The sequence below is a fragment of the Marmota marmota genome, unplaced genomic scaffold (genome assembly GCF_001458135.2).
Source record: "Marmota marmota marmota unplaced genomic scaffold, marMar, whole genome shotgun sequence".
Classification (NCBI taxonomy): domain Eukaryota; kingdom Metazoa; phylum Chordata; class Mammalia; order Rodentia; family Sciuridae; genus Marmota; species Marmota marmota.
The window spans coordinates 1,403,744-1,425,814 of NW_026000206.1; the positions used below are offsets into that span (position 1 = coordinate 1,403,744).

The 22,071-nt window shown below is 36.4% G+C and overlaps 1 protein-coding gene across 2 annotated transcripts in view; it reads right to left on the reverse strand.

Moving 5' to 3' along the window:
* Rab11fip2 (RAB11 family interacting protein 2) overlaps window positions 1–22,048 on the reverse strand; it is a 37,666-nt gene extending 15,618 nt beyond the window's left edge. The window contains exons 1-4 of one of the 2 annotated variants that reach the window (XM_048791283.1): window positions 21,174–22,048; window positions 15,969–16,411; window positions 14,790–15,258; window positions 5,406–5,446 (exon numbers count right to left, since the gene is read on the reverse strand). In XM_048791283.1, the coding sequence (XP_048647240.1) occupies window positions 5,406–5,446; window positions 14,790–15,258; window positions 15,969–16,411; window positions 21,174–21,526 (1,306 nt within the window). In that variant the 5' untranslated portion in view covers window positions 21,527–22,048. The remainder of the gene's footprint in view (window positions 1–5,405; window positions 5,447–14,789; window positions 15,259–15,968; window positions 16,412–21,173) is intronic. The other variant, XM_015498310.2, reaches the window with a different exon arrangement.
* Between the last annotated feature and the right edge of the window lie 23 nt (window positions 22,049–22,071).

Sequence of the window (22,071 nt, forward strand, 5' to 3'; positions counted from 1 at the left end):
GATGCAATCTACATCACATCCCCAGTTCTCATTGAGGACTCACTGCTTCCTTGGTGAAGGTCACCAAAAACTACCTGCATGAGGACAGTCGCTCACTCTGCTCCACCCCTCAGCTCCATCTCCTACAATGGCTCTTCCTTCCTCCCTCCCGGGACTCTCTTCTGGCAGCCTAGTTTCCCCTGTGTTCCCAGCACTCCTTCTCCTTGTCACCTTCTTCTTTTCACCCTTAACTTCCTAAGGCTGTTTTCAGGTCTTTCCTCTACTCTACCCTTGTGATTCCATTTTCTCCACTATCTTGGCTGCCACCACTGACCAGATGGAGGACTACTAAATCTACTACATCTTGTTAACCACAACTCTTTATCCTTTATAATACCATGTTCACAAATGTCTGGCAAAAGCCCCAAACTGGAAATATATATGCACCTCTCTTTCAGATCAGCTATTGGGTTTTCCTCCTCCTTCTGGAACAAGCAGACTTCTGAGCACCCGAAATAAAGCACTGAGACACCCTGCAGCCCAATCCTCAGCCTGGCCTGCTTTGTAAACCCACTCCCCCTACTCAGCTCTGGACATGATCTCTCATTACCCCGCTGCTACTCACTGGCACAGTTACCTTTCCATTACAAGACCCAATACCTCTTACCTAGAGCACACAACAGCCTCTTACCGGTCTCGACCCTCCTCATCCAGTCTACCTAGGCAGGCTGACCACTGCCTTCTCATCAAGTCTATCCTACTTACCCAACTATCAAAAAACTTATGGCCTCTAACTTCCTGGAATAATGACATACTTTTTTAGCCTGGTTTTAAAAGCCCTTCCTTCAGACTGTACCAATTCATCTTTGCAGACTGACCGGACAACATTTGATGCCCAGACACAACCTACTCAACTCTTCAATATTTCAAACAATAAAATTTAAAAGACAGAAATGCCACCATCTATTTCAAAGAATTAAGATTAGCAGAGGGGTAGAAGAAATGAATATGAAAATGTTTCATATGACAAGGTGTGATTCAAACATAAGGTACAAAAGGTAACTTTCTCTGTTTCTCCCTTCCCCCTCAGGCTTCCCATCCCTTCTTACTGGACTCTGCTTAAAGGAAGGAACCAGATCTCATTAACCTTTCCATCCCAGGATCTGACAGTGTCTATTGCATGGCAGATGTGTAATAAATGAATGAATACCTTAATACCAGTATTTAATAAAAATCTGCAGAAACTGGGATAATAGTTGAATAAGTAAATCAATAGTGGGTCAATTCAAATTCAACCAACAAGATGTGAAGTCACTCAAGAGCAGAAGAAACTGTTTTCCTAAGAATATATCCTGAGAATATATTCTATAGAGAATATTTTTCAGTTCTTTTAAGATAGGAAGAATTATTCTAATATTTACAATTGCCACTAAAAACTGAAATAAGTTTTCAAATTGGTGGGCTTCCAATAAAATCAATTCAACTAGCCAATTTATCCAGGACGCCAAACAGGTTAGGTATTTAACCACAAGACTGATTAATTTGAGATTCTTCTGGTAAATCCAGTTCTTATTCCATAAAGGTTACATGTTAAAGGAGTCTTTAATATGCTTTTTAATAATCTTCTTTTCAAAGCCTTAAAAAAGTAAAGTGTCCACAGAGAGACTGCACCAGTAACACAATATTTATTAGCACATTTCCATAATAGAAATGCACATAAGCATATGGAACTTAGAAGACAAGGTGAAACTCAGTAATTTTTTTTTCTTCTTTCTTTTTAAGAAAAGAAGCAAAGAACTCAGGACCAATCAAATTAAATGATATTATAGAATAAAATACATATTCTCTCTCCTGGGACTGGGCATGCACATGAAACACTCTGATGACAAAACAGAACTAAGACATAAGTGTCTATGGGGATTAACAGTAATTTTCTTATTAATATTCTCACAGGATATCTTTTATGAGATCTCAGAGGCAAGACAATTAAAACTTGTGGTCAGTGTCACCAAACAGCACGGACAGCAAATTTGGACCTGGTTGCTTTTCTATAATGAATAGTATGTTATTGAAGAAAGACCAAAAACTGGAGGATTTAAGGATGTCCATGATTAAGAACATGTTTCATCAAGAGTATAATGTTCACTAAGTTTAATGTACTACTTCCTCCAGGTGAAGAAAAGAAACAGTAATTATTTCAAGGACAAACAATTCACAAATTTCCAAACTCAATTCCTTTAAATCTAAGCTTCTCAAACCTTTCCTCCTTTAGTACCCTGTACTACATGACAAGACTAAATCCAGTAACAAGCAAAACTTTCTTTGCCACCTGAACTTAAACTTAAAAATTCAGATGAATTTTTGCATCATGTATCTCTTAATGTAAACAGAACCTTTTGTTACTTGGGGCAGTTTTTTATGCTTACCCTGTTGCTCTGAGCACACACTAGCCTGCCATCTGTCACATATACTAGTAATTGTTGTTTTTGTTTTGCTTTCTTGTGATCAAGTCCTTCTGATTTTTGAAGTAAAACGGTGGAATTAGGAAGAAGTGATGAAAACAGGTTCCAGCCTCTTTGGTGGGACTAGAATCAGCACAGTCTCCATCTGTCTATGAGATTAAGACCAACTCAGCAGTCTTCATCTACTTTCCCCTGTGAGGAGAGGGTGAGGAAAGCCTGGACAGAGGTGACTCCTTCATGAGGGTGAGGATGAGGTGACCCTGGGCTTCTCTGGACCAGGTGAAAAAGGCTAGAGTGCCCACAACACCCTTGGCCAAGACAACCCAAGGTGAATCTTTCTGTGTCTAAGAAAAAGCCATGTCCTAGAAAGGAAGCTATGGTGCCTTCTGATCCCAGAGAGGCCTCAATTGCTCTTTAACAACTTGCAGCAAGGGCCTTGGCCAGCAAGCACCCCTGCTCTGCAGAGCCTTCAAGGTGTGTATCCAAAGCAGCCAGACTTCTCAGGGCCCTCCCTGGAGTGAGGGACAGGTTCCTACATATACTCTGTTTTGACAGCAGAGCTGCTGGTGACTTGAGGACTTCCCCATATTCTACACGCCATGCTGAGAAGCCCAGCCTACAAACACACTTATCAATTTAGAGTGTGTTTCAACAGGGCTATGGAATTATATTTTCAATGGAAAAGAATACATTTTTGTATGAAAAATAATACTCTCCAGGTCCCCCAACAAATGAATAATAATCTTATTAGAAATTGTAAATTATACTACACACACACACACACACACACACACACACACATCTCAGCTTGTTCTAAATGTTTCTTCGTAAAGAAAAAAATACTATTCACGAACACAGGTTCCCCACTAAGTTAAAGGCTGCAGCTTGGATATACTTGAGTATCTACAGGTTCCTTTGCCATTATCCCGATCCTGTAAGTGATATAATTAAAATTACTTTTCACGGCAAAAAGATTTTGTTCTCCATCAAAAATGACACTTAAGAATGCAGTCTCACTGGCATCTTTGAATTCATGCGTCTCGGTCCTTTTTAGACACATATCAGGCATGCAACATCAGTGTCCCTGTTGGGAATGTTCATACAAGACAATTTCTTAGTATCATTCAAATGTGGAGCCACAAACTATTCATACTTTATTTAAAAATTAGGTACAAATTTGAGTATAAGAATTCCTAGAATTCCTAAGAAGTTCCTAGGAGTAAGTCCCATCTCCACTATCTTTAATAGTTTTAGGTAGGCTGGGTCCTTGACAGTCCCTCAAAGAACTCATCTTTTCCTTTCCCCAAAAGCCCTTTCTTCTCTCTCCTCACAGATCCATCCTTTGAGATGCTGCTAATTCTACCTACTCCATAATGCCTAGGCTGTCTAATTCTGTCCACCTACCCTCCTGTGACTTCCATTTCTATGAGCACTTACCAATGGAACCACCTATTAGCACTAGTAATTACATATTTTGTATCAGACACTCTGCCTTATGCATTCTTTGAATCAAAGAATCAATAGAATTCTTACATGAGAAAGGAAAGTGATACATAACAAAGTAAGGATAAAAATTTTCATCCCTTATATCAAGTTTGAAAGCAAACATCTTTATCTTAGAAAGTCACCTTATACTTACTGTCTCACAGTCCAAAGACACAGACCCAAAGGAGGTGACATTATAAGATCTTACCCATGTCTATAAGTACAAGAGATATTCCACAAAATAACTTGATGACAATATAAGAATATTTAATTTTGGCCATGTATTTTTTGTTCAGTAAGGAATAGATTAGACTGACAGAACATTAAAAAATATATATAATACTTCAGGCATATTAAAGAACCTCAAATCCAGAGACTGCTCGGGCACTATCATATACTCTTAGTGAAAAGAAAAAAAGAAGGTACTTTCACGTATAAAGAAATAAAAGAGTCCTCCTCCAAATCTTGGTTATAAGAGACACACAAGGCCAGGCACGATGGGATGTGCTTGTGATCCCCGTAACTTGGAGGCTGAGACAGGAGGATTGCGGGTTCAAGGCCAGCCTCCAGCCTTAACAACTTAGTGAGACCCTGTCTCAAAATAAAAAAAAAAAAAATTTAAAAAGGGCTAGAGATATAGCTCAGTGGTAAAGCACCCCTGAATTATATTCCTAGTACCAAAAAAAAAAAAAAATACACTAGTCTTGTGTGAATTCCTAAGTCTGGTATGTACCCCTTTCCCAAAGGGGATTCTGAAATGTTCTAAGGAATTTTCAATATTATGCTGCACTTATCCATCTTACTATGAAAGTTTGAACTGCCTTCCTGAAAAAATTCTAATATAAGATTTATTTTTAAATTGAGAATATATTATTACTTAGAAAAATTCCACCCAATTTATTGAAAACAATTGATACATTGATGCTGAGTGAAAAGATCATAGCAAAAGCCCCATTTTCAGACACCATATGTGGCCAACACCACCCTCAGCACTTCCTGTGCGTCCACTAAGACTGTTATCATCCCATTTTACAGTTCAAAATATGTAGCTGTGAAAAGCTGTAAAGTCATACAGCTATTGCAGAGAGCGCCAAACCCAGACCTGACTAGACTCCCTTCAGAACATTCTTTTAACATTGTAAAATCCTTGTAACATTGTAAAATGTTACATTGTAAAATCCTTCACTGGAAGAAGTGAATGAAACATACTTGTGAATCCAAACTTAAATAATGTTTAGCATGATTTTCATTTTTAATAATTTTGGGTAATTAATTTCTTTGAAGATGAAAAATCTTTGAGAAACAAACACATTGTATGCATCCAATAAACAAAATATGTGATTAACCTGAATAGCCCCATTCCCATACCAGGCTCCATAACAAAGAGTTCATTATACTTAATGTCGAGCTGCTGCAGGGCACTTGCTAATTGGCTCCTTGGTCGCCTACAGTAGCAAATATACTTCCTCAGGAACCTACCAGGCTGAGAATGAGACATAGATATTGCTCCATAACTCCAACTAGAAAAGAAATGGTGAAATTACTCAGTGGTTAGTAGGTAAAGACATAATAGTGTAGTCACTATTAATAAAATATCCCTTCAAAATGCATCTAACCATTTTTTAATGAGCTTTCTTGCTATTTTCTAAAACAGAGGTGTCTATCAACTCATTCCCCAATGCATAAAATCATGTTCAATGGTCAAGACCAAACTCAAAGGTCTCTTCCTCAAAGGTTACTTCCCAACTTCCAGGAGACTAAACTGCTTTTTCCTCCACCTTTCCACAGCAGACTTCACTTTCTTCTGTTCAACACAGTTCATTCTGTATTGATTATGGGTCACTTCTTACTGTCCCCTCCATTGCTGGTATGGCTAGGATTTAGTGCTCCATAAATTACAAACCTCTAGCCCTAGTGCAGCTTTACACACATTTGTTTAACCATAAACAAAAACTGGCAATTTGAATTGTTTTACTCTAAGATAGCCGAACTGATTTAAACAATTGCTGATACATATTTAACAGATATTACATATTTATGTATACTTATATAGTAACATTTGTGGGGTTTTGGCAGTACTGGGGATTGAACCCAGGGGTGCTTAACCACTGAACCACATCCCAAGCTCTTTGTTGTTTTTTTGTTTGTTTGTTTTTGGAGACAGTCTCACTAAATTGCCCAGGCTGACCTTGAACTTGCCATCCTCCTGCCTCTGCCTCCCAAGTCATGGGGATTACCTGTGAACCACTGCACACAGCTATAGTAACATATTTAATACACAAATCAAAGAGGAATAATTCACCCTTAAAAATGTAAGTTCAAAGACACAAATGTCAAATGTCTGGATCCTATTATTCTTAGAAACTAATTAAATATATATAAGGAAAACTTTCTTCATTATCAAATTAACTGCTTTATTTTATATCACCAGAAGCTATTTTAAAAACCCTGGTCACGAGGTAACACTACAACCATAAATTAAATACACAAAAACATTATCTATATTTCTAAAGGTGAAACTTTTGTTATTTAAAAAAAAATTAATTATTGCCAATGTGGTCTCAGTAGCCCAACTGGAATGTTCTAGGCACAGAAGAAGAGGGCATCTATCTGAGGTGGTGCACATAGAAGTAAGAAATACAAATTATTCTCTTAATGAGAAACTACCAGAAGGAGTACAATAGGCTCAAGATTTGGTAAAGCCAACACCACTGGGAAAAAATGCACATAGTAATTACAAAGCTAAAGTGAAAACACTTTACATGCATAAATCCATAAGCAGTTATTGAATTTGCATTCTTGTGTTCAAAAAAAGACAGTTTATTACGGTTTGAAAAACAAATTGTCAAGAACTGCTACTGTTTTGATACTAATTTCCTAGTCTCACCTCAAAACACATATTCCTGGTCTCTAACAAAGATGTACAATAAGACAGCACCTCACGGGGGAAAAAAATAAAACACCTCAAACCTTTCCATCAATACCAATATCTGATTCAAAGACTATAGACTTGACACTGTTGCATTAAATATGTTTTTTTCCAAGTGCTGTTTTATAAAATTTAAGACACATCACTGAAATAATTATGATTGCTTCTTCTCCCCTACCACGGCACCATCCACCCAAAAGTAGAATGGGCAAGTCTTGTCTATTGTAGCCCAGAAATATTTCCCAAAGATGTTCCCTTCTTTTCCACTCTCACTGCCAACAGACCTGCACCAACTCAGTTCAATAATCATAGCAGCTTCTTCAGTAGTGTCCCTGTCATTCTCCTCCCCCTCACTGCACCACAAGTACGCCATGCTTGCCAGGCTATCTGAGACATTAGCTCAATCATCACAACCCAATTTAAAAATGTCCACGGTTCCCCAGTATCCATACAAAAATCCAGTCCTTAGCATGAAATTAAGACCTAATATTTACAAACCTTCTCTTCTGTAAGTTTAAGAAGCAGGATTGATATCTTAATAGTCTGATTTTTTTTATATGGCAAATACTCAAAAAACAGTTATAATGGAAATATCATTTGATTATATTATCAGAGCTGAAATTTAGAAAAAAAAAAAATTATCCTGATAGACTGGAGTAGCCACACTGAGACAAGAAGCCATGGAAAGAACTATAAGATTCACAAGGGGTTTTGGATATTTCACTTTCAGAGTATAACACATGTGGGAGGTTTTTGAACCAAAACTCAAGATTTATACCCCAGCAATATAAAATAGCTACAGGAAATAACTATACCAAATATTTGCAACTGGGAATACCATCAACTCTCAAACTTAAAGATATTATGAGAGCCTGATTGGAGGAACCAGAGATAACAAGTAAAAAAATCAAACTGGCACCAGGCATTCTCCCCTCTGGCCTAAATCCTGATCATTTTAATGTCAACAGGAGAGCAAAGTTAGTCTAGAACAGACATGTTAACCTACAGGCCACAGATGAAAAACATACAATAAATGTTTAAAACAAGTGAGAACCATATAATTTGTGTTTCCAATGTATTTTTCTCAATATACATGTTCATTACTGGCAATTAATAAAGAATGTTAATCTATATTAACAAGCTCCCTTGCTTGTTGATTTTATAAGGAAATAATTCTCTCAAACTACATTAAACCAAAAAGCTCACATATTGATTTACAAAAATTAACACACTGGGGTCACTGGAATATAATCTTAATACTTTCCTATCAAAAACCTCCAGAGGACTTACAGACTCTATCTTGTATTTGATCATATCCTAACAACCTGTTCTCTTTAACTACTGGACTCGCTATGTGTTATCCTGTGTCCAGTGCCTAAGAGCTCGTTAATTACCTAAACTATATCTCCATAGGTCTTGTTAATTACCCGTCTCCTGTCTCAGAGGACCTTGTTAATAACTTGTACAGTCTCTCTAAAGAGGTCCTAACAACACATTAAAATTAAAGATGCTTTTCTTTTAGCACCTGTCAAGTGCTGTAAATTGAGAAATTTTCACATCAGTTTATTAGCCTACAGTAGTTTTTGTGGGTTTTTTGGCTTGTTTTCTTCTCTCTCACATAATTTCTCTATATCTCAATCTTCTCAATCTCTCTGCTTAAAAAAAAATAACAAAGTTTGTCTTTTTTGTTTTCAATTTTAAGACTATAAATATCAATTTGCATTAGTGAGTTAGTAAAAGGATGGCATGGTTAGTATCCGCAAATTAACCCATTGGGAAATGCACCAATTAATGAGATCTATATAATGAGTATTAGGATGACAAAGGGTAAAAAAGTTTCAAGTAGTCTCTGGGGAATTAAACAGAGATTCTAGTTAGTGTTATGGGAACTAATCACATCATATATTTCATGTTCACGGACACTGCTACATTGGAAACATTCTGCAAATCCCTGGACACTAATGGATTAATGGCTCTAAAAATCATCTCAAGAGTTTGTGCTTTCTGTCTCATAAATGAGGCAAATTTTTGGCTGCATAAAAGATTTACAGCCTACTATGAATAACAGGCAAATTATCTTTAGACAAATATGAACAAAAAGTAATTATTGCTATTAAAATAAATGTTATGCACAATGAGGTTTATTATGTCAAAGATTGATCTTTAAACTCATTCAGGAAAAAAAATTGTTCGTAGGGGACGTTATAAAAATGAAGTTTTAAAACCTATGAATAGGATCTTTTCTTTAGGATCATTTGTTTACCATTCTTCTTAAAATCAAAATGTAACCTTATACAAGACCATTTTTTTCGTGGACCATCTTATACAACTGCATAATAATGGTTACCTGCTAATAGGCCTATTGTGATTTTTTTATTTGGGAAAATTAGAAACACTTAAATATCCATTCTGGAAACCAATGTTTCACAGTTCCTGAGAAAGGTAGGACACAATAATAGATAGGAATTGATGAATTTTAATAGGATTAAAAAAGAGAAAGAGGGAAAGAGGTCAATCTGATGTTAAAGGCACTCTGTCATGCAAAATTATAAAATATGAGTGATGAATATGAGTTTTGATCTTAATATTGTCCTAAATGAATTTTTGGCCTGTTCATCAGCTAAGAGGAGGCAGGCTCTTGTGTACAGCAAATATTACAAATGGAAATACATGCTCTAATAAAATCAATCATATGAGGAATAATATTATAAAACAAACCAGTAAGTTATCCTAGGGTAACTAAGAATTTGTTACCTGGTATTCATAATTGCAGTGAAGCTGAAAGTAATGAAGTGGAAGCAAGTCACACACCTTTGTGCCCTAAGCAAAATTCTCTGGAAAGAGTCTCTCCTATTCATTGTTTCTCTGATTGGCTGCTCCACTAACCTCAAATTATATGAGCTTATCACAGAGTAGGCTTATATTCTTGACTTTTTCAAAATTTCAAAGTAAGACATTGGTAGCAATTTCTTCTGTATGTTAATAAAATGTCTGAACTAAGTGGTGTTCTGAACTTACTCAGGGAGTCTGGAGCTCCTGAGAAAAGCATATACCACAGTTCCTCTTCAGTTGTCCACAGGTTGCACACCATTCAGCACACTGATACCCTGAATATTAAATATATATTTCTATCTGGTCTTTACTGTCCACTCTAATTTAGGTGCTTTTTACCTATTCAGCAAAATCTCTTACTTCTCTTTGTATCCATTTTAGCCAAGCTGACTTATCTACTCAGTTAGGGTCTGTCAGCCCAGTAAGCAAAGCTAGTGGCACTAAGTTGCCTTCTGTTCAAATATGAGTTTATTAGCACAAACAATCATCAAAAGAACATATTCAATACTTATGAAAAAGGTGATACAACTTCAATCAGCAAGTTTCAAACTTGACTGACAATCAGCAGGAAGTTTTTAAAATGTTGATTTTTTTATTCCAGTGCCTACTCACTAAAGATTCTAACTCCCTCTAAGGTGAGATCCAACAACCTGTGGTTTTGGAAAAAAGAAATCGCCAAGAAACTGTGATGACCAAGCTATAGGACGTGTACTGACCTAGGTGCTGGGGGACTCTAAGAAAGAAAATTCAGCATGACTGGTAGGAAGTTTCCCCAGCTCAGTGGAGAAGACTTTTAAGAACTGGACATGATAAACATCACATAGCAGTTTCGATTTACGTAATAACAGAAATCGAGAAAACAAAAATACCTGGTTATTATTCAGGAAAATATTAGAGTTCTTAGCATTAAGGATAGATGGACTGATGGCACTCAGAGACAGGTTGAGTGTAGCCCACACCTGAGCCCAGGAATGGAGATGGCATGACTTACTAGACCCTCAAGTTAGAGAGGTACGCTAAGGAAATTAACTTACTAAGAACAGAATGAGGAATAGTAAATGTTAGATAGGTAAGAAAAGAGTGAAATACAGTAAGCCCTGAATTCAGAAAGAAGAGTTTGGATTTGGGGTTGGAAACCAGTAGTTCTTAAGCATTTTTGATCTGGATTTTCTTAAATAGAACAAAAGGTACTATAGTTTACATACCCTGCTTAGTAGGGTAAATAATGTTAATTTCTGTAACAAATATATATAAAAAAAATTCAGCAACTTAATATTCAGAGAATCTTTCTTTCAGTCAAAGTCCAACTTGTTGTTCCTGCTCCAGGGCCTTCCACACACATGTGGGGGGTCTAGCTGCTCCTATCTCCTGGCTCTGCCCTTCTTAAAGAACCCCTGCATTCAGTTGGTGCTGGGGCAGCAGTCTATACCTGCTAAAGGCCAAATAATAAATATCTGGGCTTCTCAGGCCATACGGTCTCTGACACAACCATCCACTCTACCACGGTAGCACAAAAATAGCCACCCAAAGATGCGGGCGGCTGTGTACCAGCACAACTTTATTTACAAAAACAGGCAGCAAGCCAGACTTGGCCCACAAGCCTTAGCTGCCAGCCCTGGTCTGGACCTGTGGAGGAGGTCTTAGAAGTGTAAGAGGCTTAGAAGTGATATTTATCTTTCCATTAGCTCTTTAATAAGGTAGAACTTGGCCACTCATCCCTACCTAAGAGAAGGGTCTAAGCTATGTCCCAACTTAAAGAAAAAAAAAATTTTGAAAACACCCAACCATTTCCACTTTTCAAATTATTTTTGATAATTTCTCAAAATCAGTGGTTATAAACAAATTATTTAAAAGGTATAAGAATCATACAAGCATATTTGTTTTTAGAAAATGATATTCTGCAGATGCAAAGAAGAGCTACTTTACAAATTGTGGGACAACTATAACAAATTAGTTGATGAGTCAGTTGATAAATGGTAAAGGTAAAACTCGCTGATAAATATGTCATCAATCTACTTTTGTATCAATAAATAAAGTAGCAGCATTTTTGATACACAAACAACTCAATACCAAATATAAGCTGATAAAACATCTTCCTGAAATTTATAAAAATTCCAACTATTCTCTCAATTACACTGCTGTAGTTCTGCAGATGCCCAGTGTTCCAGCCTCCAAACTTCTCAGTAGAAAGCTGACCTTGTGTCAACCCAGTTCCATTTTCTTCTGGGTATACAACTAAACTATTTCTTAACTGACTGCAGTGGCACTGGGACATGACTGAGCCCTGGCCAAGGGGATGTATGGGGTAGCAATGCAAACCACTGCTAGGCCTGACACACAAAAATGATCCACCTGTGATCCTCCCCTCCCTTTCCCTGCTGCAATGATCTTGGAGGGCTTGTGATAAATGGTAACACTACAAGAAGGAAGAAGCCTGAGAGACTATGTGGTGCTGAATGACTGCATCAAGAGAGCAGCCATATTTTCCATCCCCACCTCTGTGTACTGTTTTGTGACAGAAGTGAGCAACTTTTACTGTGGTGAGCCAGTGATATCTGGAGTTGTTTATTATAGCTAGGGGAACTATTCCAAACACAGAAGCAAAAAAGTATGTTTTGTGATTTCCAATGTGATTCCTTCAGGCAGACTTCACTTGCACTTCTTTAAAAAAAATCTCCTTAGAAATTTTAAATTATGTGCATAAAGAAAATTCTCTAGTTTTAATCATAAGTATTATTCACTTAGACAGCTATCACAGAGTTTCTCTATTCCTGCAATCTCAGATGGACCAATCCCCTCAACAAAAACCAAGTTCAGCTTCACAGCTATATATTCCCCTTCAGCTTTGTTCAGTGTTCTCACAAAGACTAGTCAGAAGGGTCCAGGAGACTGTAAACAGATCTATAGTACTATGGGAAAAATAATGCACAACACGTGTCCTTGTGATTTGAGTCTATAGCCTCAAAAGTGATTTGGATATTAACTTGAGAAATTCAAACAGTCCCAAGTAACTGGGGGATGATACTGGGAGGATAAACAAGAATGCTGATGTTGTCATGTAAAGAACACACTATCTTAATAGTACCTGCCCAAATTCTACCCAAAACAAAGCTGCTTCCTAAAAACATGAACTGTATTCCTTCTCTGCGTCAACTTACATTCAACTCTTCTTTTTTACACTATTAACTAGAGCTACCCCTTTATTTAAATGTTTCACATTTACCACAAAGATGGATTATGACAGAAAATGAGAATCTTCCAGGAATTTATACACTCTGTCCTTTCTGTCCTTATATCTGCCACCTCCTAAATATGAAGAAAAAGGCCTTAAAATTTTAAAAACCTATTTTTATATACATGCAATCATTTTCTACATACATCATGAAACAGCTCTAATTTTAACAGGAACAGTAATAGTGAAGTAACCCAACCAAAGTCTTCATCTACCAATAGGCCACACGTACTTTTAAAGCTTGTGGCAATCCATGAGTGCAGCCCAAGTCCAGGGCAATTAAATATATATTTACTTTTATAATTATTTTTCAAATGCTAACATAAAATATTATTTTTCTATCATGTCCCATCTTCTTGCTTTTCATTAACTCTAAAATTACCGAAATTACTCCATCTCTAAGTTATCTCTTATCTTGCACAGTTGTTTTCAACAACATTCTGCAAAAGAAAGGTCAGTAAAAGCGGAGAAAAGCTAATATATGTTTATTTACCCCTGTAATGTAGGACTTATGAAAGACGTGAAGGATACTACATGAAATACCAACACAAAATATTTTAGAATAGCACTTCAAAACTTTTCAAGAACACACTGACACCAATGGTAAAAATTTATTTCTCTGAGGTATAGTCTATAAACAAAACTGAATGATGCTGCTAAAACCACAGCAAATACCCATTTATTGATAAAAGAGAATTAAAGAAATACGCATTTCCCTTCCAAAATTTAAATACATGGCTTTTGATGTGATGGAAGATGCACAAGGGAGGGGGAGAGCAGAGCCTCCAAGGGAGACTGTCACACTACCCTTGCTGCTTACAGTGGGACAAAGCAAAGAGCTGCTCATGAATAAAACGACCGACAACACAAAAACACAATACAGGTGGGGTATCCCTTACCCAAGATGCCTTTAAGCTTTTTGGATTTGGGAATATTTGCAAACTTTACAGGTTGAATATTCCCAATCGAAAAATCCAAAATCTAATAAACTGTTCCAAAATCCAAAATTCCAAGAGTTCCATCTACTATAAAACCATTAATGCTGAAGTCCACATTTCTTAAAGAAGAGCATTTTGGATTTTAGATTTTCTGACTGGGATGCTCAACCTGTATTAGTCACCATTTAAGGGTTCCCTTTTTGGGCTAGCTTTGTACTATGTACTTCATGAGCTATTGATCCTCACTGAATCATTCACACCTACAAAATTCATTAATTGCATTTAAAATATACAGTTCCAAATTCTAAGGAATAAGAAAAAGTAGCAGTATATATAAAACTAAAAACTCACGAGTTTGAAATTCTAATCTTTATCATAATGATTATTCCTATGATTATAAATCTTCATAAAGATCTCTTACGTATTTACAGTATCCATGCGGGTCACTGAATTCCAATGAACATTCACAAAACTATTCCTAAACAATCATTTAGTAAGGAATATCTATCCTGAAATCATCAGAATAGAAACATTAATATTTCAGTACTAATTCTTAAACAACAGACTATGTGCCGCTACTGGTCTACTAAACCTCTCTAGACAGCCCAGGACTTAATCCCTGGAAAATATCTAGGAATACATCTCTGGCTTGCACTCACACCCCTGGATTATTCACTGTCACCATGTCTCATCAAAAGGCATGCTGTTTCTCCAAAGTTTTGGTGAGTTTTGGCTTACATAAGTGAGAGCAGACTAGGGTAGGGAATAAAAATCTTTTATCCTTTCAATCCTTCCAAGATAAAAAGTTCAATTCCAAAGATGTATGCAAAATTACTTGGCTCTATAAGCAATTATAAAAAAGAAAAAAATTCCAAGCAAAATAAAAAGAATTTATTTTATAAATAGCACAACCTTCCCCATTCAAAGCTTACCTTGAAGATGGCATTATATTTGAAGCCCTGAATTTTGTTGTAAACGGATTAGTTGAGTCATAATCAAAATAGTCCTGACGATTTTCATTACATGCATTAGGTGACTTCAAGTCACAAGGGCTATCAGATCCCCCATTGTTAAGTTTATCAGATCTTCTGCCATCTTTTTTCCCAGTCACTCTTTCAAATAGGCTAACTTTCTCCCTTTTCTCTCTTTTATTTTCTTTTCTTACTTCAATTGGTTTTGAAAATAAATTCATGCTGCTGTCCCATGATTCACTGCTTTCTTCAAATGGATTTTTCTTCCTTGGCAGTGTTGCGAATTTTTGGGGTAATGAAGCAGTCACATTTGTAAATGGGTCATTTTGTCTTCCAAAAGACGATTCACCTTCACCCACAATGCTGTCAGGTTGGTTCATTTTAGAAGTATCAAAGCTTAATGCTCTTCTGTGTGGAGACTTAAGACTTCCTACAAACAATTTTGTAGTTAGTACATAATCAGTGACACATTACATCATACTATTTGACACATTCTGCAGCTTTTAGAATGAGTGCAATTAGCTATTTAAAGGTATTAACCTTAAAAATAATCAAGGAAAACAATCTTAAAATGGAAAGGTATAACGTTCTGAAGTTAGGCTACTAACAATTAGTGTCTTATTAGACAATTAGTAATTTACTTAGCTCAGAAACCATCACACAAACAAACAATAATGTCAAAACTAGAGGACCCACTGGCATGATAATGCTAGAAATCTCAAAGTTTGTTTTTTGTTTTTTGGCTTTTTTTCATCATTAGCATTAAATTGACTTTCTTATTTCTGAACATTAAAGTTTTTTCCCCAAGAACCTTATGATGAAATTGAATGTTCATTTATGCTTCAGGCTTTCAAGGCAGGAGAAACAACAGTAAAAAAAAAAAGAAGCCAGGGCATGAAAGAGACTGAAACTCATTTTATTATCACCCAATAAAATATATAAAAATGTAAACAAACTCTGCTTTCAATGAATTTATCAATGGTATAGTAGACACTCAATAATTGATAGACGACTAAATCTATAAAATACCACCATGAAACGGCAATTTTAGTTTTTCTACTTTAGAAGTTACACTTAAAAACTACAAGAGTAATTAAGACTACTGAGGAAAGACTACACTGGAAAGAAGGTACCACTTACCATTTTCTGGAACGGCTCCAAAGGACTCTATGTGGCGTCCAAGAAGATGTGTGTGACCTACAGCACCAGACTTCAGTTTCTCAGAAGACATGTGGGACCCCGTTAAATCAGACATTGAATGTGCAGAAGAGAGACGCTGAGGACCCAAAAGAAAAGGCTTTTTTGGTTTGGATTTCATCTGTATTTCACCACTTGAAAATTCAGTACTGGCATCAGGCATGGGAGTACTTGGAATGATTGCAGAAGACGTATCAGAAAATGTCCCATCATTTTTTCTACCTTTCATCTTATCTTTCAATTTTGCAAAAGGAGATCTTGTTTTGTCCTTCATTGATAAGTCAAACATACTTGCTGTCATATTGTTCCTCATAAATTGAATATTGACCTTTATCTCACCCCTGTTTTTGACTCTTTTTCCTTGTTTGGATTCTAACCTAAACCACCTTAAAAAGAAGAAAAAAAAATGTGTTGTAACATGTAATGAAGAAAGGCTATCAGACCTTGGCATATACACACAGTTCTTTAGGTAAAGCTACTGCACACATCAGGGTAACCGAGCACTAGATGAGAACCTGTTGGCCAGAGTGTTTGTGGTTTCACTCATTGTTTCACTTTAAAAAACAGATCATTATTTCTGTACTGTGACATGTACTGAAGGAACAGGTCTTTGTCAAGTGTAAGGATTTTGGATAAGTCTTCTTTCACAATTTGAAAATTACTCATCATCAAAAATTCTTATCAACAATAGTTAATATATTTCCATATGAGATAAGTGTTACCAGTGGACAGAGAACATTTTTTAATATTAAATAAAATACACTGAGGCAGAGACTTTGAAAGAATTCACTAATTCAAATTATTTTTGAGTATCATAAAAATAATAAATACACTTTAATAACATTAATATTTTGCCCACCCCAAAATATTACTCATGTCAAAGTATTATAAGAATTTTCTTTACACTTAAAACCACTACATACAGTTTGCTAATCATTAAACTGTGAATGATGTAATTTAGATTCATATAAAATGGATCAAAGTCTTTTCCAAGAAAATATACAAAAATGAGTGAAACATAGAAAGTGACAAATAATAAATCCTATAAATTTTTTTGAAAAGTTGAAATATTTCCTATTAGAATCTATTTGCCTCACTTACTATTGCTACTGTATAGCATATTAGAGTATCGTGCTGCCCATTTTTAAATTATGTGTAAGAAGCAAAGTTTATTTTGGTGTTGTCTACAATATTTTTATCCATGAGAAATTCTCCAGTTGTTGGTGTCACAACTGGTCATTTTACAGGGCAAACAGCCAGAAAACTGCAGAATCAAGTCTAGAAAAGAGCTCCTATGATGTTTTCACATTACTTAGTAATGAAGCATGATATCCATTCCTGCAGACAAGTTATTTAAATATAGCTTTAATCAAGTGTAACAAATTTTCTTAGCTACAAAAGAACTCTGATCTAATTTTACATTAGTTCTTTCTCTCATTGTTAGCAACAGGATGTACCAAGAGAAGGCTGAATTAAATGGGAGACTGGTTCACAGTCCTTTCCAGGAAAGACAGAAATGACACACGACATCTACACCAGCTACAAGCATGTGGGATTTCCATGTGTATAACGAGTCAAAGTAAATCTGAGAAGAAAATACACCAAAACCCAAAAATGGAAAGTGGGGAAAACAGTCAAAATTCATAGAATTTTAGAAAGAAGATCAAATAAAATCATCTATTTTAACATCCTTATTTTATAGGTGAGGAAATTGAGGCACAGAGAATGATATACAATTTCCCAACGTCAAAGCAAAGTCAAAAGAAAAAAAAATAAAGTTGATGAATAACATCTGCAGGAGACTAGAAGTTCTTCCTTATTTGATGGACCACATGTGTTAATAAGGTTAACCACATGGTGCCACATATTACAGGATGCTGCATTTAACCAGGAGATGTGACAGCCCAAAAGGAGGCAATGCAGTTCTTTATTGCTAGAGTATAAGCTCTTTGAAGGCAGTTTGCCTTGCACTAAATAAATATTCAATTTTTCATTTCTAGAATCACATTCTTAAAACCATCAATCCACCATTTTGTTTTTTAGTAGGGAATTCCAAAGACCTAGATAACTTTAAAGAATAAAGCAATCAGTGTCTGAATACAACTATAAATACAGTACATTTTCTATCCCCCCACAAAGAAGAAAAATAATCTGCAAATAACTCCGACAAATACACTAGTTTAAAAAGTAGCAATGACAAGAAGCTTTAGTGGCTTTGTTTTGAAACTGACACAAGGGGAAAGGCTTCAAGACTCACTCCTGAGATGTTTGTTTCCCCATCGGATAAAAAGATAAAATGAAGACACAGCATTTGAGGTTCACTGAATTAATGCTGGTTTTTTTTGTTTTGTTTTTTTTTAACCTCTAGAGTACTGGGTTTAAACTGTATATGGCCTCTGTTCAATTTTTTAGTGGGCACAGGTCCATGTTCAAAAACCACCACATATGTGGGAACTATTCCCAAGCAATTGGTGCTGTGTGGTCAGAAATGGGACAAGATTGGCAATAAGAGTGCCAGAGGCCAGGACGCAGGTGCACCGCAGAGACCCATGCTAAAGTCCTAAAATCTATGTATGCTGGAATCATACCTAACTCTAGGGACTCAAATTGTTATTACTTTTTACCAGCATTTTTTAAAAAAATCAACATCACCTTCTATTGTAAAAAAATCGATGGATACTACATAATAGCATCAACGATTTTACCATTCTATTATTAAACATTGTACTATATCTTAAATCTCATGCCAGAACCAACCCAGACATCCATTAAAGGTGGAAATACACAAGTACTCTTTCCACTGCTAGGATTTGGGCTTGGGCCCTTTTCCCTTCTCCTTAAAAGAAAAAAAAAAAATATTTTCAAGACATGAAAAAATACATAAAATAATAATCTTAACCATCATGTTTCAACACAACTAGAAGACATGATGTAAATACTTGTCTTCAGTGTCAAAAAGTAAAAAGCATCACACCCAGCAGTTTCATGGGACTTCTAAATCAGCTGGTAGTCTTCATCACTCATACCAGTTTTACAAAAAAGCATTTGGGAATATGCTGACAAGGTTTAGCAATGTGCAGAATATTAAATATCTTTCTTGCAATACACCGGTGGCTGAAATCTGTCTCTTACTTTGCCACATGTACAGCTGTGCTGGAAAAGGAAACTATTAAATATATTAAAAATCTAGAATTATTACCAATAAACATACCTCATCAAATACGTGGTCCCCATTTACCCACAAAGAAAATGTTAAGGGTTTCATAACATATGAAAATTGCTTTGAATGCAATAACATCACAAGCTCTGTTGATAACATTTCAAAGCATTTTCCCCAAAAAAGTTCTAATCAATTTTATATAGACACTACAATATTAGGGCATTGCTCATAGCCAAATTTATTGTAAATGTGACACTGCCAAAGAAAGAAATAAAACAAGAAGAAACTTTAAAAAGCTATTTCATCCTTAGAACTTTGGGTTCACACTTGGGCCTACTTTAACTTGAAAAATTTATGTTCCAGAGGCCTACAGTACATTATTCCTCAATAAAAGTACTACTTAAGTACAGTAAGAAATCTGAAGTTACAATATACTTAAAAGTTTACATTCAAAACATTTTACACAGTACATACTGAGTCACCCCAAATTGGCAATTTGAAACAAATTCTTTGGTAATTACTCACTTCTTACTTTAAATTTGATGAAGAACCCTTTGGAGGAAACTGAATACAACTTTTTAATAAAAAAGTATCCAATAGTTTTCTTTTTAAAATCATTGATAAATATTTAACTTTACACTTTGTAAAAACTTTTTCTCCCTTTTAAAATATTCTCATCTCTTCAATTAGGTTAAATATTTACCATTTTTCTTCTTGCATTCCTAGTATTGTTTAACTCTACTTTTTTACTCAAAGTGTACTAAATCTTAGAAAAAGAACAGATTCAAAATAAAACAAAACACTCTGATCAAGAGAAGTGCACAGACAGATATGTTCAGAAAAAGTAAGGAGTAGTTGTTTTAAAATATAGTTTCAAATATAAAAAATTTAACATGAACTTAATATCATTATGAAAAAAAGTTTCTCAAAGGGAAAATAAATTAGTTACAACTGAAAGAAACACAAGGGCTGTTTTGGAAGTCTAAGTCGTCTTACAAATTCTACCCAATTTCCTCCCATTAATTCCATTGGTCTTAATTTTCTCTCAGACTAGAAATATTTTAAGAATGGGGTATATATATATTTATTTGTTTAAAAAGCATACTATTTTTTCAATTTTAGATATAATTGCTTGTCCTAATTTGTATTGTAATTTTTAAATTGAAATTTATCTAAGTCAAGCATGAAAGTCACACTAAAAAGGCCATGTTTTATTGAAGAAGTCATTAAATCACTAAATCACAAGAATTTAATCACTGTCTGTAATCTTATAGCCGTTAATATGATCTAAACACACTAGTTTTGCAGAACTAATTCTGAAGTAATATAATAACAACTCTACTATAATGCAAATTCAGAGGAAAACATTAGTGGGTGCAGGATTGAGGTTTGTGTGCACTTTTAAAACTGTGTTTTATCTTTTAACAGCTTCATACCCTATCAAGATGTAATGACCCTAAAAAGAGGTTGGGCTAAAATAATAGACAACTGTGTTTATAATGCTCAAATTAAATACTGAGTTTTAAATTTGATAATTCATCTTTCCACAGCCACAGAGTTCAACATACATACAAACATTACATTGGCAGATTTAATTTTCTGATTTTCCATTTCATGAAAAGTTGTAATGTTTTTTAAAGATTATAAATTACACCTATATCAGTTTTAGTTGGTCAACAATGAGATCCAAGCTTCTTATAAAAAGTAAAATAATGTTGATTTTCTCAAGTCATATTTACATTCTTAAAATCCAATCAAAATATTCAATAATAGATATTTACCTCTAACAGAGAGAATGGGTCATTAATCACTCCATTTAAAAATTGTTTCATTACAAGGACTATTTTTACTTCACAGTCATGCAAATAGCGTGCTTAAAACTGGCCATATTTCAATCCAAAAACCAATGCCCCCCCATTCAAGTAATTTTCAGGATCAGAAAATTCATAAATAAGTGCCCCCAAATTCAAATAAATTACAAAACTTACTCTGTTTTCCTTCTTTGTTTGTCCTCAAAGATGTCATTGAGATTGATTGCCACCTGCCCTAAAAATTTATCCAGACCCACCAGGGACCTGTGCATAACTATGAGGAAAAGAATGTATTTCTCTGGATTCCCCTGCATTAGCAACCCAGGCAGCTCAAAGGAGGCCTCTTCCTTCCACACTGGCTCAAGGGTTTTTTCAGCTACAGAGGTGGAGTACTTTTCCTTGCCCAGCTGAATTATAGTGTATGTGTCATTGGTGCCACTTTTGCCTTTTGGCTTCAGATCTTTGGCTTGGAGCACTGTGACCTGCACGTGGGTTGGAAACCACTTTTGGGCTTGCTCGGACAGCATCATTCTGCCCTTTTTCTCTGCGCCGGGTTCTGGAGCGCAGGGAGTGCCCCTCCCGTAGGGAGAGCCTAATTCCGTAATCACTGCATCCTAAGGACACTCGACCCGGCCGGACCGGCTCGGGCTGCCCAGCTACCCTAGGGCAGATGTCAGAGCGCCTCGCGGGGGAAGCCCGGGGGCACGGCTGCTCTGGGGGTCCCTTTCCTCTGGAGAAGCACAGGGGCCCACATCACCTGGCCGCACCGTCCAGGCCTCCGCGCGGACCCGCGCGACTCGCGTAGCCACTGTCCCCCGGTGCCCGCCCGGGGACGGCCCTGGGCGGCGGCGGCTCCGGGGCCTGCGGGCAGGTGAGGCCTGGCCGCTCAGGGGCTGCGAAGGTGGGAGGCGCGCCCGGCCTCCCGCCTGCCTCCTGCGGCCAGGCCGCCTACGCCTCCCCACGCCTCCCGCCCGCTCCGCTCGCCCGCCGGCCGGCCCGGCTCCTCCTCCCAACCCCGGTAATACGAACCGCCGGCGGCTAGCGCGGCCTCGCTCCCTCTCGCAAACCTCTCCCT